Source organism: Syngnathus floridae, chromosome 6 (genome assembly GCF_059516105.1).
Source record: "Syngnathus floridae isolate MCC-2025c chromosome 6, RoL_Sflo_1.0, whole genome shotgun sequence".
Classification (NCBI taxonomy): domain Eukaryota; kingdom Metazoa; phylum Chordata; class Actinopteri; order Syngnathiformes; family Syngnathidae; genus Syngnathus; species Syngnathus floridae.
In genome coordinates, this window is record NC_142418.1 from 9,803,724 (window position 1) to 9,831,519 (window position 27,796).

The following is a 27,796-nucleotide window of genomic DNA, read 5'->3' on the forward strand; positions in this document are numbered from 1 at the left end:
TTGTCCCTAGGTGTGATTGTGAGCGTGAATAGTTGTTTGTCCATATGTATCCAGCAGGTGGCTGGCAATCAGTCCAGGGTGTACCTGAGGTAGGTAGTATTGTACGCAATACTGGCTGAGTTAAAAAAAAAAAGTTGAAAAGATGCATGCATTGTGTAACCTAAATCTTTCAATGTTGTGCCGGGATCAGATTTTTTAGAGTGCAGAGCATTATATTTTACAAATACAGGTTGACAGACTACGTGTTTCTCAAGCTCCAGGTGAAGGTGGAAGTGGAGATGCTTGTTTAAAAACAAAAACACTATGAAAGCCTAACTACAGATTCAACTTTTTAAAAGGCCCCTGGATGGGGAATACATTGTTTGTCCCAATCACATCCTGTTGCTAATGCTCCCTAATTCACATTCCTCCATATGTCATATCAGTCTCTTTCTGTCTTTAAAAAAAATTCCAAGATCTCAATAGTGAATTCCACTGAGGTTGACTTCGTTACTTCCATCTGTTTATCTCCTTTTTATGTTGTGTCATCTGCAAAGTTCGGGGAAAAAAAGAAAGAGAAAAAAAAGAAATAAGCTTATTGTGACAGTCAGGACCAGAAAGTACAGATCTGTTTTCAAATGCAGCAAAATTAAAAGTTGTCAGAAAAAAATATAATGTATACTCAAGGAAAGTAGACTACAGACTGAAAAATCTACTTGAGTAAAGTAAGGAAGTATTTGTATTTTGTTGCTCTCCACCATTGCCGTCAGTCAAAAGTAAGCGTTGCTATCGTAAAGAAATGTGAACGTTTTGGTTGCAAGCGGGAAAAAAAAGAGTCTATTGGGGCTAAAGACATATTCTATACTCACGGCAGTGTTAATCAAGGTCAGATTGATTAGGAAGGTTAAAATACATTAATTCTCTGCATCTAAGCGTCATACTATTCAAACACTTGAAGGGACGCGTTTACTTCGCTGCAACGTCAACGCTAATTTAGTCCAAATCTTTTCATTTCATTATTGACAGCGCTCCAAAATCGCAGAAGTAGAATCCCGCCTACTCTTGAAGCAAAGCTTTCATTCGGCGTCCAATTTCTTCTCAACGCCTTATCAAATGTGACACGCATAATAGCCCATTATGTATTCAAAGAGACGCATGTGAGCGGGGATGGATGAGGCGCCGTGGACGCGCCGCCGCACATTTTTACGCACGGCGCACGTCTGTTCCACTTCCACGTCAGCGTCCAGATGAGGGAGACACACGGCTCGTAGTATACCAAGTATACCGAGTCATTTTGGAACATTTCATTACCTCCTCTTCTCCGACGGAAATACAAAGAGGAGCGAAGAGTACTATAGTGCTATGCCCTCACGGCGAAGACTTCATTCTTTGATTTGATTTCTTTTAGGGGAATTCTCTCCGTATTTCTCTGACTTCCGCCTTTTCTATAGCGAGAAAGCGTCCGGTCCACATCATTCACCATCCATCCTTTGAGCTGACGCCACCTGTCCAAGTCAGGTAAGACTCGTCATCAAGTTGCTTGCTTCTAAAAAAAACTGCCTGACTTTACCTCCGTATTAATGAAATATGACTTTACAAAGTAGATTGAAATCTTAGTGGTGGGCTTCTGTAACTGTAATTCTTTGATGCCCACATACTAATTAACATGCGACCCTTTTTCGAAATTCTTTCTTTTTTACAAGTCTAATCATGCTATGCCAGTGTTTCATTTAATAAAGTAGAATTCTAAACATGCTTTAAACAAGTTAGGGGGGGCGGTGCAGGAAGGCAACTACACACAAATATTCAATATTCCCCCCCCCCCTAAAAATAATTGTTACTTTTTTTCAAGGCACATGCTTTCAGTCTTCCTCTCTCCACCCCGGTCACCTGTACGGAGTGGCACAGCCCCCTTTTCAAAGCCCCCCTTAGCCTCTTGTCCCCCTTCCTCCTGTTTCCAAATGCTCTCCTTTGAAGCGATGATGCCCCATCTGTCATATATGAGCAAAGGGAGACCACGCTCTGCTCCTCTCAATTACTAAATTCTCCTCATGCCAGCTCCAGTGGGACAGGAGGAGGAGCAGGTGGGTAGAAGTCAGTGCGATCAATCAACATGAAATATTCAGCTTTGAATATGCACATCATTTACTCTACCGTTGCCCTTGTTAGAATAGTTGTGACAATCCCAAAAATAAGGCTTTCGGCGTGTGACATAATTCATTGTGCGAAAAGAGAAGCTAGCTACAAGTGATACCGAGCTCCCCGCACTCTTTCTTTTTGATGATCTTTAAATCGGAAAACTGTGTGGTTTGAAAGTGATGAGGAAATTAGGCAAATGGGTGGGGAGGGAGGGCATGAAAGTGTATCATTACAGCCTCTTTCTCATTATGCCGCAGTAAACTCACATAAGCGTACATGACAAAAGCTGGGCTTGGCAACTTTCTCCCCCCTGACAGTCACACTTGTTTGAACACGGGGCACATGATTTGAATAGCAGTAATCCGTGCTGAAATCAACAGGCCAGATGAACTTTTTGGCACCTCACTGAGTCGGCTTTTCTTTCGCCAAACAAATGCCTAAGCTGTTTAGACTCTTGGCTTAAAATCACAAAGTTATTTGTCTTTCTCATACTGTGGCAACATTAGAGAGAGCATCTTAACCTTTTCTAGCCACTCTAGTAACTCTTCAGGAAACTTTTAATCTCCCAAACGGCTGCTTTGCGATAATAATATCTTTAGGATTTTGCCTGGTGAAATTCGCCCGAGTACCATGGCCCTAAGTATTTGATCTATGAGGCAATACAGTGAAAAGCATAGCCCCATGATATGAGAACACAACAGTGAATAATTAATAACCTTGCTCCCAATTCCAGGAAAACAATAGCATATTGTAGGAGCGCTGCACTAATTTAACGAGAGGAGAGAGGTGGGGGTAAAACGTTAAAGAACTTTGGCAAAATGTGGAATGCATTGTTATTAGTCTGACTTTTCTTTCACTCCTTTTCACCGCTGCAATCTTTTCACACAGTGTTAAATGCAGAAGTGTAAGTGTTGCGTGCTGTCGGCTGCAACGTGTTTGCATTTGAGACTAATCAGAAGCTATTAGATACCCCCTTTCTCACCTGCTGGCACTATGCGAGGTGGAAGTGCACACACAGGAAGCTATTTTCCACAGGCCTCCTCTCCTGGCTGTCAGCTCCCATTAAGGCGGAAGGTGTCATATCTGTAACACAGCTGAGTGCAGATGGCAGAGTGGAGGGGATGGCTCACCGATTTAAACAATGATTAATGAACAGAGATGGAAAACAAATTACATCGGACTATTGGAGGCAGGGAATTGTTTTTATGAAAATGTTAATTGTTTCTGCCAGGCTGATACCCGGAGTGGGGGAAGGGTGAAGCGAGGGCAAAGCAGCCCTGCAACCAAGGGGCTACTACTGATAGGGCGTCTACAACCCCCCTGGCTCAGTCTATTGGCGCTTCTTGCGTGCAGTCTTTAATACCCTACCCTGGCTTGAAGACCACTAATGTGCTGTAACTTTCAAGGTTTGGCTTTTTACGACAAACCCCGTGAAGAATTGTCGCCCACCACTGCACCAATTAACGTTACCTCTAATAATAAGTGGTTGTAAGTGATGGGAGAAGCCGCTTGTGTTCTAGTTGTAATTATTGCAGGCGGGTGCAGCTGCACTACTTAGGGAGATGATGATAATTATTTTTCTTTTTTCTTTTTTTTTTTATTTCCACTGCGGGTTGATTTTTTAAGAGCATCATACACTCATCAGAGTAATCAGGAGAGAGTGATTAGTGAAAATCCACGAGGCTAACAGCTGCCACATTAAACACTTGCCTCTGTTGCCAACACAGAGCCGCCGCACATAGGACACAGGCCGACAAGGCACTTCACCTTCAACACCATGCGTGTTTGTTAGAAAGTCAAGGCTGCAAACACACAATTAGAATAAACAGACATTCTCATGAAAAGGCAAGTCGTTGTGCACCAAGGTCGAGCTGCGCCGGTGCGCCTATTGACAATTTGGAGTATGGGGAGTCAAAGTTTGATATGCCACTGGAGGTGTGATATGGAGATAGTCGCTATGCGGTGACCTTGCTCTCCAAAGTTTCATGTTGACCGAAAAAAGCACATTTTCAAGACGCAGATGATAGCGTAGCGGTTCCCACGGCCGAATGTGAATGCTGGTGTGACTGGCGACCGATTGAGGGTGTGGTTTTGTGTCGTTCCCGCGTAGTTGGATGGGATAGGGTCCAGCTTTCGTGTAACGATAGACAGGATAGTCTCCATGATGGATGGATGGATGGATGGATGGATGGATGGATGGATGGATGGATGGATGGATGGATGGATGGATGGATGGATGGATGGATGGATGGATGGACGGACGGACGGATTGACGGACGGACGGATTGATGGATGGACGGATTGATGGATGGACGACGTGCGTCGCTTGCCATCGCGTAAGGCCTGCTCAACTCAGGGGCTAATTCTCTTAGCCCAGATGTTGCCTGAGCACAGTCCTGAGATCCCACTGGGTTGATGAGCTCAATCAGTGGAATGATGAAAAGATGATTTTGTCCCTGTAATTACAGTGTGTAAACTACTTAGCTAGGATTGCAAAGGAAGTCATTTTCTAATTACGTTGGTACCCCGTTGTCTAATGGTGGATGTTTTGTTGTTTTTGAAAGAGAGAGGGGGTGGGTCGAGGAAGAAGAATATGCATGTGTGTGCGCGTGTGTTGCCGTGGCAAAAAAAAAAAAAAAAAAAGACCATCACGAAAGCAAGATGGCTGCCAAATGAGGGCTCATTGAATTATCAGCCCAGTTAATGTGCCTTGGATTATACTCTTTGTTTGTCATTTTTTTTCCTGTAGATGCCATAGCTTAATGAGATACTGTAAGTGGCATTACCCGACTCCTGCTGTGGTTTTGTGATGACTCGTTTAATGTCTTTTGTTTTAGTGCCTCCGAGTGCTTTGGCAAGTGAAAGTCGACACATCTCCAGTTCCCCCCGTTTTTGCCATCTCGGCGCCACTTTGCGAATAAGGAGCATCGTTCATATCATGCAAATGCAGGCAAAGGCGCTCGCTGAGTTAAATGAAATAGCGATGGGAGTTTACAGGGCGATCCTGCCTTTTTGCACTGTGGGACAGGAAGTTGCACAAACCATGTCAGTGTGTTGTCACCATACCAAAAAGATCCATTCTTTGAGATCTGTGTGAGTTCTGTTGGCGTTGGCAGCGGGCCTGCGGGGGCCCAACCATCTGATGCGGGCCCGCACCATGTGGATTGGCTTGTCTTGCACAAGGCATCCCCTACGCACGCCACACTGTTAACATAGCCCATCATACGCCAAAAGCTTTGTTTGTGTCCAGGAAGAACAGGTGGCCTGTGCAAACACCAGCAACTGTTTACACATGAGTGATTTAAAATACATTCTATATACACATGCTCGAGTGTGTGTGCGTGTGTGTGTGTGCGTGTGTGTGTGTGTGTGTGTGTGTGTGTGTGTGTGTGTGTGTGTGTGTGTGTGTGTGTGTGTGTGTGTGTGTGTGTGTGTGTGTGTGAGCATTACGGGCAGAGCGGGAGGTAGTGACTACATGTGAGAATGTGTGTCCTTGCATGCACAAAAACACTATTTGATGAGGGAGTATTAAGGAGACTGTGTTTGTGTTACTTATTGTGAGCACTATTGCAGGCATTCCAGGAAGCTCATGAATGCAACGTTTATATATGACAAACTGTAGCAAGGTTAGGACACTGCTGGGTTCCTCCTCTTGAAAATTTGGGCCATTTATAACAGTTGCTTGTCGCACGGATGAATTCATGCAATCATTAGCCTTAAGAAAATGTTTCACTTTCCATCAAAAGTGCAAATGCAGACAGTCAAAGTTGCAAGTAAGTCTTTTATTTTGAGTCTCTTTGTCTCCCATCTATTTCCCAACAGGATTTCCACGCAAATTTAGAGCAATTTACTCAATCAGCATTACTTTGCTTTAACAACGCTGCTTGATCAAAAGCTTCTTTGCCGCCGACAAGCTGACTCTCAAATAGGTGCATGTCACCGAAGGGCCACCGACTGACTTCCAGTCATATTTCTTCCAGTTTTGATAGCAAAAGCATCAATTCTCCACATACACAACAAATGTGTGCGCATTCCTATATGAGTTCTTTAGCTATTACTCACAAGGAGCTAGTTTGTCAGTGCTGTGTGTGCTCTTTCTTTGCTTCTGCAGTAATGAATGGCGCTGGTTAGACTATTCTATCTCCGTCAGGCATTTGGGGGGGCCTACAGAGAAGCTCCTATAGGCTTTCATTAATCTGGTTGTCAGAAAGTGTATGGGTGCTATCTTTTGTCCGGGTCAGGGTGGGCAGCTGCGTTACTACTGCCCCCGATACCCTGACAGGACACTCCGCAGGATGGTTGGTTGGCTGATTGGCTATGTGTGTGTGAAATGATACACAGGGGGCATGATGTATGGCAGCCCACGCATGAAATTTCTTGGTCATTCCAGATGAAACTGTTGTTTCATGCTGACATGGAAGTCAGAAGATGTAGGCTTTTTTTTCATTTTGAAGTTGGCAATGTTTTGCATCAACACGTACAGCACCTGTATCGCAAATGATACAATAAACATAATATCCAGAGGGGGGGAATCTTTTCTTTTCACTTTTGATTGTACTACAGACATATGTATAGAAAACACCCATGCAGTGCGGGAAAGAGTCAGGTAATCTTTAACCACCTTTAAATCAATAAACTAATCAATCAGGGATTTGGCATGGTAACTTCTTAAATTTGGGCAATTATTTTCTTTCGAGTTTTTTTTCTGCTCTAATGCAGCTTTCTGTACTGTATTTGTACAAACAGTTTGATGTGCTAAAGGCCACCACAAAAAAGATTTGCTGTTTTAATGTTTTAATAATAATCATTATGATGCACAAAATGTGATAGCAATGGCATTAATTAGGCTCCCGTTGCACAAGATTTTAAAAGGCACCTTCTTCACACCTTTGCAAATTATTCTGCAGCATTTCTTTAGTTGTAATAACTTTGTTTTTGCCTAGCATAGTTGTAAATCGACGTCTTAAAATGTATTGTACAACTATTTTGAGTATCGGACGATAAAAGTGTGGTTTTACACTGAAAGCTTGCCAAGTTAGTTCTTATACTGCTTTTGATTGTTATCTCATAAAATGTCTGAGGAATTCTATGGTCATTATAGTCTTGCTAAAACAATAAAAGTAATAGTGGCGCGACGCTTTGCGCAGTACCGTACTGTAGCATCCATATTTTGATCAATATTTATCCCATTACAATTCAACGTTCAGTTCCAGTAAGTGTAATGGCAATATGTCCTACAAACACCGAGCAGCAACAACAATGATATCAAATACGAGAGCTGACTCAAATATTTTTCTTTTATTAATATAATAATATTATGTTTCGAGTGAACACTTCAAATAAAATGAATAAATACATTATAAATAATTTATCTACATATTTGTGTGTAGTGTAGAATTGGGATGCATGTCAAAAATACCTGTTTCCATTATTTTGAATTAAATCATCAAACATACATATATCCACTCCTGCTGACTGTCAATTACATGCCAGGTACCGCTGCTATCAGATTTGTGATTGGATGAGCCGATCGGGGGTGAGTGAGTATGCGTGTGTGCAGGTGAAAGGTCCACCTACACGCTACAACCTTCTGCCTTCCGACGCTGACGTTTGGTTGAGTGACTTGATTATTCGTGTGTGTGTATGGTAAAAAATAATGGATCGTTGTATTAGTCAAAGAAACACTACAATACAATAAATACACATACTGTAGACAGTAGTTTTCCATGAAAATTAAAAACAAAGAAATAAGAACATCAGGACATTTTTTTTCTCCATGCTAGTGAAAAATGCGAACAGGTAAGTGCTCTAAAAAATTAGTAACTTTTCAAATGCCAAACTGCGAATTACACAGGCACCCATACTATACTGGGGTTGAGTAATAAATAAATAAATAAATAAATAAATAAATAAATAAATAAATAAATAACCCAAAAACATCCAATAGTGGCTGAAAACCTTTCCACAATAGTTCATGCTATACATTTGTATCATTATTCGGTCCATTATAATTCAGTGTTCAGTTCCTGTAGTTCTAATGACATGGTGTCCTATATACAAGGTGCGTCTGCATGTCGTGTCTATTTTCCAAAGCAAATCCAGTTCATAGAAACATGATTGCATTGCCAGATTTTGTGTCATCAAGTCACAAAAAGGCTTGATTGACTTGAGCAGGATTTTCCATGGCTTTTCATTTGTCTTAAAAATAATTGCGTTTATTCATAAAGCTTTAATTTCTATGCATCATTTAAATTCTGCAGTTTTACAGAAGCTGTTTGTGGTGCATGTTGTGTTCTGCTCCACCAAGCAAGCAAATTATTAATGCCTTGCATCTGCTGTTAAAAAAGAAATATGCACTTCTGATCCATAAATTTTATTCATGCGCTTCCGCGGTGTCACCTCACTATAGATTTACAATACTGTCCATCCATCCTAGCTGACAATATACAGCAGCAACAAAGTTAAAAGATTACATCTCCACTTGCATGTTGATTAAATAGCTTACAAATTCTTTTGGCTGACAGCAGTAAAAATAAATGCGGCAATTTTTGATACGGTTACAACGAAAGTAATCCGAAATGCGCAGCTCCCATAGCTTGTTTAAATTTGTGATACATTTCTCCTCCGTTATTGCCTGCATGTAATCGCACCTGCTCCTTGTTCGTCAATGCGCCGCCCTGCCTGAGAGCTGCTGCTGTGAGATGATGTTTAATAGCGTTCAAGCACTCTGTGAATCTGCTCCAAAAAGAGCCTAATACACTCTGACAGAAAGAAAACACCTGATGGCTCTGCCGCCGCTCCTAAAACACAGATTCCTTCATTTACACACACACACAGGTGAAGATTTTATGCCGGCCGAGTGCATTTTCAAAGACTTTTGAGTATCAGAGTTCTACGCGACAGCAGACATGATCTGCTCCAAGTTGCATATTGATCTCAACGAGCAGACATCTTTTGTGTGTGCGTGTGTGTGTACACCACCTTCATGGTCACCACATCCAACACAGACAGCAGCTTTCATAATGTTGTTACAAAAGGGGATTTTTGTGTCTCACAAATATTTTCCGAGAGTGAATGTGTGGGGTTGCGCTCTTTTTATAGGATGTGACCGACGTGTGAAAGAGCATCTGTGAATTGCCTATTAAAGGAATCATAAATGCAGTCCTGCTGTGCTTCTATGACAAAAAGCCAGCCAGAACTTGAATTTGATCGATATTATTGATTTGGGCGCAGACTTCAAATTGGATATACTTTAGCACATTGGATGTCCAAGGCTGCAGTCTTACTGTATAATGCCATTAATAGAGGCCACTGCAATAATAGTTCAAATTACTGTAATCCATGACACTGAATACATGTGTGTGCACTCACACACTCACACACACACACCTGTGCGGTTGACGTAAAAATGAACAGAAGGTTAAGTAATATGAAGCACATTCACTTTTGTTCCTGTCAGATATGATTAGATGAGGTCCGTATGGTTACATTGATTGCTGATCAATAGTTGAGTGCAGTCATGCCGCTCAGTTCGTGTTGCTGCTCTTTAACTGTGCGGTTTTGTGTACATCATTTTCATGAGTGACTGAGGTTGCAGCCCAGGATGATGTAAGCCTGTGTTAATTCAGTACGGACAGTGAAGGCTTTGTTCTGTGCCCTTTGGTGCAGCACAGGCCTCGCTTATGTGACCCCTACCATTGTCGCACCATGTGAATTTGAGGCTTTGTTTCGCTGCTACAGTTGAATCAAAGAATGGTGCTGGGGAGGAAAAAAAATGCTTTCAATTTGAATACTTTCCCCCTTAAACTGAGCTTGCATTTTTGCATCATTAAGTTGTTTATTTTTCTCACTACTCCTGTGCCTTACTTTAATCTTTCTTTTTTATTTTTTATTTTTTTTGGGGTGGTTATTTGAGAAATGCAAAACAGAGGCTAAGTAGAAGAGGTCAGACTTTGATGTTTGTGCCGCCTTGGTATTGTGTGTCAGCACCACATAAGATCAAGACAAAGATTTCCATCTTATCCTTTAGTAGGGGTGATATGTTTGTTGAGTGAAGCTTTGTGGTCAGACTTAATCAGCAGTGTCACAGTCTCCAGTGTTAATGTAAAACCACAGGTATACTTAACACAGGATGAGAAGAGTTATAACCTACTTTGCATCATTTGCTGACCTATTTGAAGTGCATCGCTGGTATTTTACAGCAGACATTTGAATGACTAATAATGAGAAGAAAGTCAGCCTTCTGACGTCAAGCTAAGAGATTCCACAGCGATCCATATAGTTTTTGCATTTTATTTATTTTTGTTGCATGTGAATGCTTCCTTTGTTTTACCAGAATTTGAATGCACTTAATGTTCCCTTTGTTCTCTCTTTAGGTCTGAGCTGCAACAAGCCGAGATTTCATCTGATCAGCATGCATCCACATCCTGTTTTAAACTGAATAAGTACAAGCAAGCCAGCACACAGTTCACTGCAGACCTTTCAAACACCCCTGACCACTAGTCTGTAACTTTAGCCAGACACTGAAAGGACAGATTCATTAGGCCGGCCACCCGCCCAATTAGGAGCCAGATGGCGCTTCTGGCCAATCAAATCATGGATGCGAGAATTCTCAGCAGCATGAACGGGAGAGTTGAGCTCTCGCAGTTCTTGAGGGTTACGAATCAAAGCATTGTTACCCAGGTAAACTCTGTTCAGGATGACAATCGCAAGAACAGAAAGTATCCTTGTCCGTTGTGCGGAAAGCGTTTCCGCTTCAACAGCATCCTTTCGCTTCATATGCGTACACACACCGGCGAAAAGCCCTTCAAGTGTCCCTACTGCGACCACCGGGCTGCACAGAAGGGCAACCTGAAGATACACCTGCGCACCCACAAACAAGGCATTCTGGGTAAAGGCCGTGGACGCATTAGGGAGGAGAACAGGTTGCTTCATGAGCTTGAGGAAAGGGCCATACTGAGGGACAGGCACATGCGAGGCGCTCATGTCAGCTCTCCGCAAACGTCCGTCGGAACGCAACTTCAACAACCCCAACAGGCCCAGACTCCAAAGCAGTTCTTCAACAGCCAGCCCGTGGCGTCCACGTCCCCGAAAGCCACCGCCATCCATGATGAGACCAACCAACCCCCACCCGTCGGGTTTCGCTGCTCATTCTGCAAGGGAAAGTTCAGAAAGCAGCAGGAGCTTGAGCGTCACATCCGGATCCTGCACAAACCCTATAAATGCACCTTGTGTGAGTTTGCTGCCGCACAAGAGGAGGAGCTCATTGCTCATGTTGAGATGACGCATATTACAACTGATTCAGGGCCAGGACAGAAGCCTACGATAGGGGTCAATGACAAGGGGAAGCCTGGTGGTGAATTCCCCTGTGATGTTTGTGGACAAACCTTTAGCCAGGCCTGGTTCCTAAAGGGTCACATGAGGAAACATAAGGACTCTTTTGAGCACTGCTGTCAAATTTGTGGCCGGCGCTTCAAAGAACCCTGGTTTCTCAAGAACCACATGAAGGTCCACTTGAATAAGCTGGCCTCCAAGGCTCATCTCCCGCCTCATCAGGACAACGCTGTTAACATGACTCATTTGACAGAAGATTACCAGAGCAACCTCTACTCGCAGTACGTCTCTCGCATTCACAACAGGTTCCTAACAGCCGAGAGAGCCGACCAGACAGATTATAGCCAGTTACTCGCCGCAGCCGGTGTTGACATCAAAGTTAGCGAGATGTTAGGTCGTCGGGTTTCCCCAAGTCTCGGCCCGCTTGCCGATACTAAGGGCTCCTCTTTGTTGGGCTTGAATCACCTTCACCCTCCCCTGAGCGCCACCAATCTGGACTACCTGCAGAAAGTCATCTCCAGCAGAGATGCAGTTAGCTATTCAGGCTGGCAGATCATGACACCCCCACAGCACATCTTCAACCCTAAAGATCAGCAGAACCAGCAGAGCTCCTCCTACCTGTCTGAGCGACGCCTTCCCCTGGATGACGGCAAAGTGGGCCTCGCCGACCAAGACGGGAACACGAGCAGCCGGCCCAGCAGCAAAGGCAGCCTTAGTCATCACGGGCCGACCGAGGTCGCCACAGAGACCGGAAGCGCCCTTGAACGTCGGCCACAGTCTTCTTCTCCAGCTTCAGCTCTAGGTAACATGGAGAAGCAATACGGCTATTAATTGGGCTTGTTTGAATGATTTACTTGCCAGTGACAGTCGGGTTTCTCCTAATTTTAAGCTTTGAAATTGATAAACATTAATATGTACTTTATATGTACATTATTTCCTCTCGTCCTTTTAAGAAAACCGATTCCCGCATAGGAAATACGATAGCGACAGTCCACAAGATAATAAAGTTTACGTGAACCACAAATGATATGAAGACAAAAGTGTAACTATAAACATCCTGTTCAAGGTCACAAGTGTAATGGAGTCTATCCTAGCTGACTTTGGAAAAAAGAGAAATAAAAACGCATACTCACATTTAGTATGCAATTCCATGTTTTTGGAATGTGGGAGGAAAGTCAGTTATCAAAGTAGAAACCAGGTGATTATTTGTTAGAACAAAATGTAACTTTCACTTACCATGTATTCATGGTCAACCCCATCTTAAATTATTGCAGTAGTCAATGAACTGCACTAAATACTCGGGGTGTTTTGGTGGTTTGCTTGTTTAGCCACGAAAAGGGGAAAGTAGAAACAAACATCATGATGGCAATGCAGTGTGCAAGCTTCAACCACTAGAATAAAAATGAATACCTCTCAGACCATGTCAATCAGACCTGAGCATTATCATCTTTGAAAAGGCAGGCTTTTTATTCAGCACTCACTCATTGAGGATCTCAATGTAGACTATTGAGAATAGTCGGAAAGGGGTTTGACATTTGCTGTGTTTATTCTTTTATTTATTTATTTTCACCTTACAATTATTACAAATATTCAAAAACATGCAGCTAAAAGAATAGAGAGATGAATAACACGCAATAAATGTCCAGGGCAGATTTAAAGTGCAGATGTTAATGTGGTACATGTCATGCCTGCAGCCCTTACATCATATTTTAATGTCTCTCCAAGTCCCGTAACTTCATGGAACATGAAGTACTGAGTCACTTTAGCATGCCTTTAATATTTTGTCTGCTGTCTTTGTCTACTCTTTGGCAGGTTGAAAAGAAATGCTCAAATGACTGCATGTCATAATGTTCAATATATGTTTTCACCCTTCAAACATTTTGCAGCAGTACCAAAGAGGCATGACTTTGTCTTTGTTCCCACTTAAGAGAAGGTGGATGTGGAATGTAGGGTCAGCAAGGGCGCAGTAGATTTTACTGACACGCACAAGGACTTTGTCTTCTTTTTAAAAACATAATGGCATCATCGGCATTGTAGGGATAATTAGTACCCTCTATTTTATATCTGTCACATCCTCAACCGATTGCCTCCGGGGGCACAAGATGTTAATGCATGCCATCTGGTGTTTTTAATGATTTGATATATACCACCCAGTGATTTTTATGATTTGATCTACCACCTGGTATTTTTATTGATAGTCTTCTGTTCCACCTGGTGGTTTGGATGATTTGGCTCTCTGGGTAAATGCCATTCTTGTCATGGCATCCTGCTAACATGCTATCATGGGTCTAAATTACTGCCATAACAGTTAAGAGAAGAGAGGACAGTGGAGCCATATTGTGTTGTTTTGCCATCAGTTTGTCACCATAGCAGTTGTCTACTACTAAGTAAAGTCCATCCAAGTCTGATGTGCTCTTGCGGTCCGTGTAGCTGAGATAAATGGATCAGGCCTAATCTCATTAGATGTTTTGTTTACACATTGTGCACATATACCACTATCTGCATATTTTCCATGGAATTGCAGGCGTATATTGGCTGACTCCACTTGTAGTTACGCCTTTAAGTAACATATTTAAGCACTGTTGTTTTCACTTCTCCCCTATCTCCGAGACCATATGCTGTCATTTGCAGAAAACCTTTATGATCGCTGGCTAGCTGAGGATTTGAGCGCACACAGTGCAGGGATGGCACATTCAGCATCAGACTCTAATTTCAGTCAATATTAAGCATGGAAACTAATTCATTGTAAAGGTCAGGCGTCATTGCTTTAGTCAATGATGAATCCGCCGGGCTCTCTCTCTCTCTCTCTCTGTCTCTCCCCCCCCCCCCCCCTTTTCCTCTCTGTTCTTAGTCCTGTGTAATGGTAGACTCACTCTGGGGGCTTAGCACCGCATTGTTTAGCTCTGACAATATATCCCTGAGACCTCTGCAGCTGCTCCCCGCGCTCACAATGACAGATTAATTAACACAATCACACACTGCTGGCCCGGGCTCAACACTCAGGTCTGCTACAGGACAGATAGGTAAATCCTACACATATGGCCAACACGCACCACTTGATGAGGCTTTAATAACAGAGGGATAAGTTTTTTGGAGATGGTGGCGGGTGGGGGTGAGGGGGGGTGCTTGCCGTTACTGATCAAGTCTGCCTTTTTGGATGGTTGGACGTCAAGCAAGAGGAGGAGGGAGGAAGTGAGAAAGTGTTTTCTAATTCAGGAGAGCGGAGATGCTGAGAAAGAATTACCAGTGCCAGATGTTCAGCTTGAGGAACATTGATTAGTCCAGAATTACTGGCTGCATTATTCATACTATAGCCCATGGTGGTCATGATGTTATTGATGTTCGCAATATGGAAGGCAAATATAGTACAGTCACGGCTGTCAGGGTGAGAGACGGCTTCTTTGTTTGATATGTTCGGATACTGCTCGGGATTTAGATTCCCAGCGACAAATAGCATCTTAAATTAGAAATCACAGTCAGCTTTCAATAGGAAGCAAATTGCTTTGCTCAATATCTGATCAGGGCAGATTTGAGAATGCACATAGGAGGAACGACTCCGTTTAGGATGATCAACTAATGAAGGATGCATGCTTTAGGCTTGTGACCTACATTAGTCCAGCTTAGAGGAAAACACATCCCAAACAATCCTAAAATGCTCTGACACGTAATAATTAAGTAGCCCATTTAGTACTTTTAACCTCAAGGTCAGTGAGCAGACACTATGTGATGATGTCCTCTTGCATGATTTCTTCTTAATTCTCTCCTTACAAGTGTTCATTTAAACGGTTACAATCAAGACAGCCAGAACTAAGAATATGATTTCCTGTTCAAATCCCAGTAATTTGACCGCTGTACCTTCATGTATGTCAAACCATGTTGCTATTACGCACAAGCAACACTTTTGCTTCAGCTGCTCCTATTACCAGTCTCTTCTTTGTGATGGATGGCAAGAAAAGGTTAACAGTTACCCTTTACAGAACAGTAAACAAAATACTTTGGAGTTACAGAATGTGAAAGGAACCATAAATTACTATCGCTATGAATAATTAAGTGAATAAAATAACAGTCAGGTCCAGATGAAGCTTTTTAGTATTCTGTCATCGGCTAGATACAAATTCCAATGAAGTTTGGACCTTGTGTAAAACAGAAGACAATGATTTGCAAATCCTTGCATTCAAGTGAACGCACTATATAACGTTCAAACGATAAACTTTTTTTCCTGATATTAATTCATTTGCAATTTGATGCCAGCAGCACGTTCCAAACTAGCTGGGAGAGGGGCGTATTTATCACTTTGTTACATTACCTTTCATTTTAACCAAACTCAACAAGCGTTTCATAGCTTCAGAAGAGTAACTGTTGAAGCTTTGTAGGTGGAATTCTTTCCTGTTCTTGCTTGATGTACAATTACCCAACAGTCCATGGTCTCCATTGTTGTTTTAAAATATTTGCCCCCCCAAAAATTAATAATAATTATGTTCATTAATTTGACCATCTTGTCTTACACAATACAATACAATAAATCTTTATTTCACAATAGCTGCAGCTGTAACAAGTGCTCCAAAATTGTATTAATTTTCCGGAAATGTTGTTTTAGTTCCGTTTTGTACTACTTTGGGTTCAGGGACGTTTGACCTCAATATGCTCCAAATTGCAGGTCATCTTAGAGAGAACACTTTCAAACTCTGTATGACTAAATGTGTGGTGAGCGTTGAAGCTATACACCAGTGAATTAATCACTGCTACATTTGTCTTCCTTTACTATGCCTTAAACTACTTGAACAACAGCAATGTTCCTACATGACTCACTCATTATTGAGTGATGACGTAAATATCGGTTTCATATTTCTCGACCTCTCAAGCGAATGGCTTCTATAGAGTCACATTTACAATAATGTGATTAAAGTTTCTTTCATGCGTCTGCCTGTTTATTATTCAGCAAAATACAGTCATTGAGTTCAGAGCTGTTGTGTAAGAAACTTTCTCTTTTCATAATAACATCATTTCATCAGGGTTATAAGAATATTGGGCTATTAAGAAAAGTCGTGATTAATGAGTGAACGAGATTTTTCCCGATTTATTCGGCTCCGCTGCAACAATGCGCGTATGCATTTTTATCCGATTCGAAAGGTGTTACTCTTTTTAATAAATGTGAATCAGACTGGTTTAAGCAGGAAGATTACCTGTTGGCTTTCTGCACCTCAGTTGCACTTCTGTCATTTAATCCTCTTTTTAATTACTATTGCAGATATGAGACTGAAATTAAGCTCAAAATGCTTGTTTTCCTAGCATGCAGATAAAAAGATTTACCCAGGGAGTTTTGAACACCTGCCCTGAAATATTGTTTCCACTGTACCCTGAATGCCGTGTGGCTTAATTGACTTGGAAACGTCCCAAATGCGTCATTGACTGTGTGGTCTAATTAATATTAATAATATATGCTATTATAAACATCAAAGAACATCTGGCGCCCCTGTTTTTCTCACCAGTCTGGCGTGCGACTCTCACTCTGTTTCATCTTAAACCAAACCAGCAACCATGAATAACTGTTTTGCATTTCAGGTGCTTGATTGCACATATAGAAAGAGCTGCACCATATACAGTTTGATGTCGACAATATAACTGCCAAATGGCTGTGTAAGCATATACTATGCAAGACTGTGATTGCATTGATGGGCTTGTATGGGTATAAATCTGAAAGCCAATTTCCATATGAAATGAATCACTTGTCCAAGTCTGGTTGCTCACTTTCTTTTCTTTTTCGGGCTTGCTGGAGTCTTTTACATATTTATTTACAGTTTTCTCTTTGCATCCAGTAAGGTCAGATAACGCATATGCATCACTTTATTATACGCTCTGTGTTAGGCAAGGGAGGCGGCAGCTTGTAATGATGCGGTAATTGGAGTTTTGCTTGATAAATCTAAGCTCTGAAATGACTCCCCTCACATATTGTGAAGCTCGACAGTGTAAGTAAATCTTAAACTGATTAAGTTAGCATGAACCAGGCAATCACAAAGATGGCACCGGTCCAGAGGAAGAGCAAAAAACAGCGGAATATTCAGTCTTTATGTTGTTTTACTGCTCTCATGTAGGTTGGCAAATGGCTTTAGGATGCTGAAAGATGAGGTCAGATTTGTGTTTTCTGCATTTGGGGCTGACCGGCAATGTCATCGTAATTTAAACCGCAGAATAATTGAGATATATAGAGAGCATCTGAAAGAGTTCCATTAAGCAGTTTAGATTTTTTTTTTGTTTTGGCTCTCTAACTGGAGACATAAGGGTGTGGTGCTGTTAAAGCCACTTTCCCGCTCATGCACATCCATGATGCTGGTTGCTGTGCACATTTCATGTATACTGACATTAAATTGTTCAGGCTGAAAGCAAAAACACCCCCCCACACACACACACATACATATCATGTATGGATTTGTCGGCATTGCATGTGTCCGCATTGCCATTTTATGTACTAGTTTTTGCCTTTCTCATGTTACATGTACAATATTATACATGCATGACATTTTTAATAAGGTAACACTTCTCCACCACTGAAATCTACAGCCACAGTAATAACACTGACGGCCCGCTTTAAAAAACACATCCAAAATCCAATGAAATTTAGTTGAAGAGCTGCAGTAAAAACACTACATTTACACAGATACAGCAATAATTCTCAGCTTTAACGGACACAGAGAGATATCAAAATGTTATTGTGCTTGTAGTTTTCCATGGTGTAGAACTGTACTGTATCACACTGAGTGCTGTTTCTTATAATCTGCTCACTTAATGTAGCGTTAAAAAAAAAAAAAGTCAAAGTTTTACCTCTGCAAAGGTGTCAATCAAAATTAATTTTAGAACATATTATGCAGCTCTACTTAGATTACGTCAGGTGTACCAAATGTTGTGGTCTGTGAGTGAGTTGGCACAGTACACAAAGCAATGACTTTTGTTCAAGGACTCTGATATTTTATGGATTTTTACATTACAAACATAAAGAAGCGAAACCCTCCTTTTACTACCGTTCACTGCACAATTGTAGTTTTTCTATTAAAGTTGGAAACAAAGTCGAGTGCCGACTTCAGATCATTAGATCTGGAGAATTACCTCAGGGTCACATCTCGAGGTGTATGAAATTGATATTTCTCTGGCGGGAATGAATCACTGTTGTAACTCAGATATTAGTCCATTAAAGAAGAACAATAAGGCATCAATATGCATGGAATTAAATTAATGGTGGTGGGTTTATCTGCCTATCCCAGACGCATCCCTAAAAGACACAGTATAATGTATGGCCTGACCTTCAAATGCCAAGAGAGTGTTGGGCAATAAACTGCCAATATTTGTGGCTTAATGGCGTTGGATGACTTTTACTGTAATTGGAATGGCAGCGAAACAGCTGGGCTGTTTAAAGACAGTACGCACCCGACGATCTCTTATTCAAAACGGTCACAGGGAACTTAGTGTGTTTAACCCTGGAGTGTTTCCTGGATCACTGTGAGGATTACTTTGTAGGTAAACACAAGAAGCAGACATTATGACATTAATATCAGATAATTAAAGGTTGAGGGGCATTAAAGCTTTGGCAACAAAAACATGGAGAAAAAAAATCACTCTGCCCTTCTCTATATTAATAACATTGTGAAAGTGAAAAGCAAAAATAAATTTAGCGCAAGAACATTGTGTTAATCAGAACCGATCACATGACTGTGAAACTCTTTTACTGCCCTTTGATAGAACAGGGGTTCCTCTCTCTCTATCTGCCCACAATCACAACCCTCTTCTGGATGTTTTACAATTTCACTCTTTTATTATTTCTGCAGGAATCTTGTTTAGTGTTAACATCTTTGGGTGTATTTATTGCACACGGTGGTGGCATCCATACTGTAAAATGATGGATCACTGGAGCTGAAAGCTGATTACAAGCATGATTTACTGTGGGGCACCGCTTAAATCATTCAACTCAGCCCGGTGTGGGATTGCAACATTTTTCATGCTGAGAACAGTCGTTGCTACATGTGCCTTTCTCAGAGCAAAATGCTTGCTATGCACACGCAATTTGATTATGTGTTTGCTGCTCTTGTGTGCATTAGGTGACAATGTCTATAAGTGTCCACCCTCCAGCGACTACCCCGCCATCGGTTTCCAGCTGGACCGCTACCACTTCCCGTCCTGGCAGAGCAGCAGGGATCTGTCCTCTCCGCTGCAGGCCACCAGCAGCAGAAGCTCCAGTCCCAACCCGAAGCCGCGACCCCGGTCCAGGGAGGACGGGAGCCCTGTGAGCGCTCACTTCCTTTCACCAGAAAGAGAAAATGCCCTGCTGGTCCCTGACAAGAATCCAGCCAGTGATAGTCCTGCTTCCGTTCGCACCATCAAGTCCCAGTATGAGCCTTTAGACTTGTCAGTTTCTTCTCATTCCACCGTGTCTCCTGCTCTGCTGGTCCAAATGTCTGGTGTCCTCAGCAATGGACTCAATCCACTTTGCAATTACCCCACTGAACCTGATGTGAAACCTGTGTACAGGTGTGATCATTTAGGAATAAAACAAGGTGTGGAGAAACAGAATATAGGGTCAACAGTCGGGAAAACGAGTCTTGAAGAAGAGCCGGACAAAGATGCCATTGAGTGGAAGATGCTGAAGGATGAGGGCCAGGCTGACATCCCGGGAAGAAAGCGTGACGAGATGGGCTCGTGGACTGCAGCAGAAGTGAGCATGTCCTCCCCTGAGAAGCTGGCTCGGGATCTGATCAATCCCTATCAGCAAGCTGGTCTGCTCTCACTCCTCAGAGCCCAGAAGAACCGGAGTGGCACTCATGGGACCATCCTGAACGGCGGGGGCAACACAAGTAACATTGCATCAGGTAAGCATCTTCTTTATGTTGGATTCGTTGTTCCCATTGAAACCGGTGTCCCATAGCACAGTGGATCATCAGGTGTGCAGTGGGAAATTATCACCTAATTGGTCTGAAAATGACAATGGTCAGCAGCAAGTCCGAGACTGACTTTATGCATTCCTGAACATATTTTTGATGCTGATTGAAAGAATGTCTTAACTTTTCCCCCCTAGCACATTGGAGAGTCTTTGAAATATTTTCATTTCAAGTAATACGGGTTCTACTAAAAGCTGTGATTTTTGGGGGAAAAAAATACACTTATTACTGAACCAAAAGCTTTATTCATAAATCTGATGAAATAACTAAATACGTAATAATAATAATAATAATAATAATAATAATAATAATAACAATAATTATTATTATTATAATTATTATGATTATTATTAAAACCTGATTGTTAGAGAAAAAAGGGCAGATTTGGAGTCAGCAAAAAAAATACTGGGGAAAAAAATAACAGTTAGAAATGTTATTTATTTTTTACAAAATAATGTATGGTATCGCTGTTCAAATTACCAGCTAGGGTTGCCTTTACGCAATTGGCAAATCTATCCATGGGTCTATATAGCAGCAGCAATTGTCAGTTCTCTGCTCCACTGTGATTACACCACTTGATTTTCCTCACAATGCACCAATATATTTGTTACTTGTTTGTTGTTACTATTTCTAAGGTCTTCCTAAATCGACCCTGCACATATGCAGTAGGGATTTGGAATAGCATGAGAAGGGGAGAGGGCCCAAAGTGATCACGATCTAATCAACAGCATTTTGCTGTGTTTTTAAGCGAGTGAATTAAGACTAAACAAAAAAAAAAAATCTAAACTGAAAAAGACTTTATATATTATTTTTAGGAGACGTTTGGAAGCCCCAGAAAATCTGGGCGCCTATGTTTGCCTGAGAATAAGTCTAATACAAGTATAGTTACAGACTGGACAATGGAATACACTTCTACAAGAAGGCAAAATACTAATTGCGACATTTTTATTGCAGCTAGGTCATGCAAAATCTGTACCTTGTTGGTATGAAATTAGAGAAAAACTAACAATATAAAAGTGACGCTGTAAGATTAGAAGGTGGATTCTGCCACCTAGTGGACATAAAGGTTAATTATGCATTTGCTTCTTGTCGTACAGCATGCGTCTGGGGATTTTCATCACTGTCACATCAAGGTTCTGGGAAATTGCTAATAAATGTGTCGCATTGTTAGTTACAAAATGCTCCCGAACACCTCCCATAAAAGACTATGGCAGCCACCAGTGTGAAAGGGATGTGTCACTGAAAGCATCACCTGAACTGAAAATAACAAAGCTCACAGATTGGAAACAAGTTTTCTGTTTTTTCCTCCTCCCATTTTAAAGTTGTCACTGATCCAAGCTAAGGAAGACTCAGGTGTGTCTCACTGATTACGTCCACGCTTTAAGGAGTGATATAATCTCCTTGTGTGATAGGTTACAAATGACCCAAGCCAATTGAGCCCCCTGATAGAGAGGCTTAAAGCTCTTGTGCTGGTGTGATACGCTTGCTGAGTGCAGAATTTAATAATGCTGTCTCTCAGGAGAGGGGATCCAACAGCTGGGGTCTTTGATATGCATGTATTATGAGTGCAACATGATACACCTTCACTCCTCCCCACCTCCTTTTTATTCCAAAACCCAATATGTTCCTACGTACGTGAAAGACAGTAAAGTGCCTGTCAACTCCATTAGAGATTCACATCTGTTCTCGTTCTTTATGATTCAAACAGCAACTTGTAGTTTTGTGTCATCCTGCACAGATGGTTATTATAATGTGGCAAAAGGTATGTCTCCCCTTCGACGCCTCTCTGAGTTGTCACACTTTTGCAATTGCACCTCATGTCATTTGGATTCCAAAAAAAGAAAAAGAAAAGAAAAGATGGACTCATTTGAGTTGTTGAGTTGAAATTTCTCGATGGATACAAGTATTTGCACAACTGGCCTTTTTGGAGATAATAAAAGAAAACATGAGGTTGGTCTCCTCATTTGCAGCTATATAAGGTTTTTTTGGCCACCGTTTGGTTTGTCGTTTTAGCAATGTTATATCATGATAGTGTAAAGTTATATCTGTGTGTACTGTTTGTTAGTCAGCAGGCTATTTCCTGGCTTGTGGGGACTTACAAAAATAAATTTGATGCCATTGAAGCTCAAAGGGTGAAAATAAATGTTTTTGCACCTTTATCCAGATCACCAAAAAGCAATGACCCCGATACATATCAAACAAAATCATAGCTTGTCTCTTGCCTTGAGGAAATTCTTCTTCTCACGGCCTAAATCAAAGAAGGGCACTTTTCCGCTACGATATCACACATCTGGTGCCCAACTTTTAACTACCGGCTCACACACGCTTTAAATATAAAAGTGGCCACACTTATAACCATAATAAAGGAGAAGTGTTACGCCAGTTACAGTAAATGCAGTATGTAAGTCCACTGTAAATAATGATAGCGTTGCTATGTCTCCACTGTGTCTGTGGGAATTTTGATCAGTTCTTCCACATCAAACACTTCTAACCATGCGCTTTATGGGCCTTAAATGAGCCGTCCAAATTGTCCTGTAAAGGCTAACAATTAAGATTCAGAGGGCAGAGCCAAACAGGAAGGTGATCATTTCATTAAGTTGCAATACTTCTGCCCTTATTCTGAGTTACTGCAGTCACTCTCTGAAAGGAATCGTTTCAAACATTCTTAAGCATTCAGCCGAATGATTTTGTCGCATGAAGCAAATGTGAGATCCTCAATGAGGTGGTGTCAGTCAAACAGGACATTGAGACAGATGAGTGACATTGAGAAGCTCGTAGAGTGTCCTCGGAAAGTGAGCGTAGCAGGTGGCCCAGCAGACTGTCTTGTCTGCGGCACTGACCAGGTGGCTTTGTCATGAGGCTGTCTCCCGTTAGCCCCCATCCTTTCCACACTGGATGGCATGTCGAGTGGCACGCTGACATATTGCCGGGCACACTGGACATGGAGTGATGCGTTTGCGTCGACAGCTCGGGTCGGCTCCAATGTGCCAACGATGGTAATTGGCCAGATGGTGACCTCTGTTTGAACCTGTCTGCATGCTCATTAGTCTCTCACAGAACAGAACCCTCCCGCCACTTATGTTTTTAACCGAGCCTGTCACCCTTGCGATGCTTCTTTTTGGTCACTAGATGGTAGCATTTTCCACGCTAAAATGCACCGACTTCTCCGAAACCGTGCAATCATATTTCAAAGGCTCAACAGGGAAAAGTGTTTTGATAACATGATGCCCTTGGATAACTTTGAGCCAGTTGACAAATGAACTGATAAAGCCTGTCCTCTCACGGTGAATATGAGAAGATCTATACAGAAATGATTAAGAATGGAGAGAAAGAAAAGGCTCCCTGTATGAAAGGGATGAGTCATTATCTCATTGTCTGACCTCTGTGTTCCCTCCGTGGAGGGAGCAAGAGAAAAGGAGCGAGAAAGATGGCAGTAGATGGAGATAGATGGAGCGACAGCGAGGTGAAAGAGGAGTAAGCGGCGATGCGCCCGTCTCCATGAGCAGATGTCGTCCGAGGGCAGCGAGAGGGCAACGCGGCCCTCTTTTGTGCCGTGCCTCTCCTCATAGAGATAATGAAGGGTGGAGTGCTGGGAAAGATGTGCGGTCATCACTCACTGTCTGTGTGCCATCAGAGCTCAGCACTGTGTCATCCGTCACCATTCAGCTCCTCTGGCCCCCGTCGGCCCCGCCACTGTCATCATGGTCATTATCTCAGACACAAACACACTCTCGCACACACACACACAGAAATGTGCACTTGGAGCTGAGGCAGGTCATGATAACATTTTTTGTAATCATTTTTATACTGCTGCCGATTCAATATTGCATGAGTCTCATCACCATCACCATTTCCCTCATATATATTTACAAATTCAAAAAAACACAACTCAGCTTGAGTTACAAGATGCAAAACAAGTAACAAAACAAAATAAAAATATAAGCAAATAAATAGAATACATTTTACATTTTGGTGCAGAGATTTTCAATCTGCTCTCTTGTGACCACCTCATGGTGTGCGAGTAATAGTGGTTGATAGTATAATCGTATTTTCTTTTTTTCCCGTGGTAATTATCATAGATACCAATAACTATGTTCACCTATCAAATGTATAAGTGGAGTCATTGTAATAAAATAAAATAACGTATACGTAAAAACACAGTTCAAGTTTGTCACATTGAATTAATTGAATTAAGTAATTCTCAAAGTAATAAAAGAAGATAACTGGAATTATTTATCTATAAATGTCTTTCAAAGTTATTCAATAGTAGTCTAAAATAATCCAATCAAACCACTTTGTGTTTGATATCTTTAGTTGACTTTAAGAAAAATCTACAGCCGGAATAGGTTCTTGCAGGTAAAATCCTCTTGAAAAGAATTTAACCAAAGACGGCCTTGCACATGAACACATGCTAGTGATTAGTCTGCAAGTGGACACAGCAGAGCAACAAACACAAATGACCAAATCACTGCGATGAGTTAAGGCTTTAATATTTTGTCAGCGCTGCATGATATGCAGCGAGGGTGGTGCCAATTAAAACATTGATGTGAAATATTATGTGTTCTCGCTTGCCGCAGCTAAAGTGTAATTTCGGCAAATATCTTCTACAAAATCAGCAATCACTGTACCCCCCCCCCCCCCCCACACACACACACACTATTGGCATATCATCTCTCTTTCTGTCAGCACCTCACAGTCTCTCCTTTCTCATTTCCCTTCCAATCTATTTGTGCCCATGCATGTCCATGTAAAGGTATAAGATCACACACACTGAGTGCATTGTGTATTAGTGTATGTTGTCGTTTTGAAAGCTGTGGCGAAAAGCAACCTATGAATAGAGGATCATGTGGTGAAGAGATGGATGGCTCCGAGCCCAATGCTGTCTCCTCTAATTGTAAAATATTAGTTACATTAGACTCTGGTCTGTGATTAATGGAACTTATTTGGAGGTTGCCCTCTCCTGGACCTCCCCTCGCCTCCTGTGGGAGTGTATGTGTGTGTGTGTATGTGTGTGTGTGTGTGGGGGGGGGTCAGCAGGTCCGGTGAGAAGAGGAGAAACAGAAAAAATGAAAGACAAGCTGGGTCTGATTTAGGCCTTAGACCTTTTCGACTCGTTTTAACCTGAATTTATGAGGGCATCGTCATTTAATTTATTATTTTTTTTACACCAATGTGCAACATTGTTTGGATTTATGTCAAGACTGTAGACAATTTGAACTATAAAACTTTCGTTTCACGTCACATTTGATTGATTTTCCATCGTCGTTAACTGAAGCTAAAAAAGTGGGCTCAACAAAGGCGTTCAATTACTACTATTTAGAGCCCCCTTCTTTCACATTTAACGCTCCACACGCAAAACATTGTGCGCCACTGATGATATTCACATGTGTCAAGCCTTATCCTCTTTCTGATGAGTGTGTGCGTGTGTGTGTGTGTGTGTGTGTGTGTCCTTTATTGGCCATCAGGTTATTATACACTAGCAGATGGAGCATTACCTTTTATTGCACACACCTTCTGTGAGTTTTCCCAAATTTCACCCCCAAAACACATTTTTATGTAGATGCACCGCCCAGTATTCAGCTTCCCGCAGCTGTCCAGGCTCTGATGATGAGCGTGATAGAAAGGAAAAGGGAGGAAAAGCAAAGGGGGAGGGAGAATGTGAAAAAGACGGGAGACGGCCCTCGGTTTTTGGGAAGTGATGTCAAATGACATCAGCACGTCATGGTTTACTGTAACTGTGAATCACTGAAAAACACATTGAAGTGCAAGACAGACAGGAAAAGAGAAAGCCATTTGATGAGGTAACTTGTCCCAAATAGCTCTGCAGTGATCAAGGACACGTGTCCATCAAAGCACAAAGGTAAAGGAGTTATTCTTTCAATCACTTCAACACCTTCAAGCTTTAGTGTCACGCTAATGTCTGCTGTACATTAAGGTCAGACAAGGCGAGGAAGCCATTTACTGCAATGCACTGTTGTTTGTGTGGTTAAAGTGAACCACATCAAGAAAAGCGACTGGAGTTAAGTTGCACGGGACAGACAGGAAGTTTTGACATTCCTTTCCTCTCTCAGCTGCAGACGTCTGTCATTCCTCAACTCAACACTTGTGTGCGTGTGTGTTTATTTATCACAGTGTATGCGTGTGTGTAGGCGTGCGTGTGTGTGTGTACAGCCGTAGCAAGCAGGAAATGGGTGACAATGGATTAGAGGGGGTTTCTTAAATCTCAGAAGTTCAAAATCAACCCAAGCCTCTGTTTACCAAATTAATCACTCATAAATGGTCTATTTACAGCAAAACAAGTCATAAATATAAGTCAATAAGTAAATGCCATAATAACTATAATAATAAAATAATATACATAAAAATAATAAAAATAAATAATAGGAGAAAAATACAAATAACAATAAAAGAAAATAAGCAAGCAACATTGCTCCCTACCAAGAGTACAAATGCTTTACAGTGTGTTTCAAATGCTCCACCAGAATGTCGAACCTTTATAACCTTGATGTTGAATTCAGATTAGGCTCATCGTGAAATTATCTAATTAATAATTAAATTAAACTACATTATTTATGACACTGACTGGCCACAAATGCATCAAAAGACAATGACGCTCAGATTTGAGTGACGCAAAACAAAACTTTTATTATTGTGGGTTGTGGGTGCGCAACTGCACTGCATCAAACTATGAGCTGCTCCATTTTTTTTTTCTTTTACTTCTTTCATTTGTTAACCTTTCTTCTCCTTTCCTCCTCCTAGCTCGGAAGCCATTCCCGTGCAGATATTGCCCCTACAGTGCCTCGCAGAAGGGCAATCTGAAGACACACGTCATCTGCGTCCACCGAAAACCCTTTGACAACAGCCTGTACCCGGACCGCCGTCTCCGCCGCTCGCACACACCACAGCGTCCAGATCCGTCCAGATCGCCACCGAGCATTGCGGAAGACACTCAGGCTGCGGGTAAAGAGCTGATCGACGTTGCATCGCTTTGTGGGACTTGATGTTGTTGTCATGGATACAGACAGTTATGAGTATTGCTTTGGTAAAAAACACTGAGATGTTCATTTAAAAGGGGCTATTATGCACTTTCTTATGTTCTATAATAATATAACGCGTTTGAGTGTTCATACACTAAGTACTAGACAAGTGTTCCTTCGCTTCCTCCCTCCTTTGTGGTTCCGTCAGACAGATCTTACAGTGAAAGAAATATGGGTCCTTTCCGCTGTGCAATGTGGGGCAATACTACTATATCCCCTCTAACAGCAAATGTTTATGTATACATTCCAGTGTTTCTTGAAGATCCACAGTATGTATTTATCTGTAGCAATGAGGTTGCATATCATCATAATGATAATAATAAAGTCCACTGTGATGTGAAAGTAAAACCGAAGCATTAAGTGCAGTTCATTTTGGCATCTTGG

General features: G+C 41.7%; 1 protein-coding gene across 6 annotated transcripts; it reads left to right on the forward strand.

Moving 5' to 3' along the window:
• Positions 1 to 59: 59 nt before the first annotated feature.
• LOC148396448 (zinc finger protein 536-like) lies at positions 60 to 27,749 on the forward strand. 6 transcript variants are annotated; one of them, XM_088379694.1, is made up of 5 exons: positions 60 to 89; positions 1,388 to 1,497; positions 10,494 to 12,253; positions 19,539 to 20,306; positions 27,135 to 27,749. In XM_088379694.1, the coding sequence occupies exons 3-5, from the start codon at positions 10,690 to 10,692 to the stop codon at positions 27,374 to 27,376; spliced, it is 2,574 nt and encodes an 857-aa protein (XP_088235820.1). In that variant the 5' UTR covers positions 60 to 89; positions 1,388 to 1,497; positions 10,494 to 10,689; the 3' UTR covers positions 27,377 to 27,749. The 6 variants fall into 6 exon arrangements, with proteins under 6 accessions (XP_088235820.1, XP_088235824.1, XP_088235825.1 ...); XM_088379698.1 differs by lacking the exon at positions 60 to 89 and having other exon boundaries at positions 1,134 to 1,497; positions 19,539 to 20,152; positions 20,233 to 20,306; positions 27,135 to 27,282; XM_088379699.1 differs by lacking the exons at positions 60 to 89; positions 27,135 to 27,749 and adding an exon at positions 21,473 to 22,397 and having other exon boundaries at positions 1,134 to 1,497; positions 19,539 to 20,152; positions 20,233 to 20,306.
• The last annotated feature ends 47 nt before the right edge of the window (positions 27,750 to 27,796 follow it).

Excerpts from the sequence above, each read along its gene's own strand:
- LOC148396448 (XM_088379694.1), top strand. The coding sequence starts at position 10,690 with ATGGCGCTTCTGGCCAATCAAATCATGGATGCGAGAATTCTCAGCAGC. Across the intron at positions 12,254-19,538 it reads TTCTCCAGCTTCAGCTCTAG|GTGACAATGTCTATAAGTGT; the intron begins GTAACATGGAGA and ends TGTGTGCATTAG. Across the intron at positions 20,307-27,134 it reads CACAAGTAACATTGCATCAG|CTCGGAAGCCATTCCCGTGC; the intron begins GTAAGCATCTTC and ends TCCTCCTCCTAG.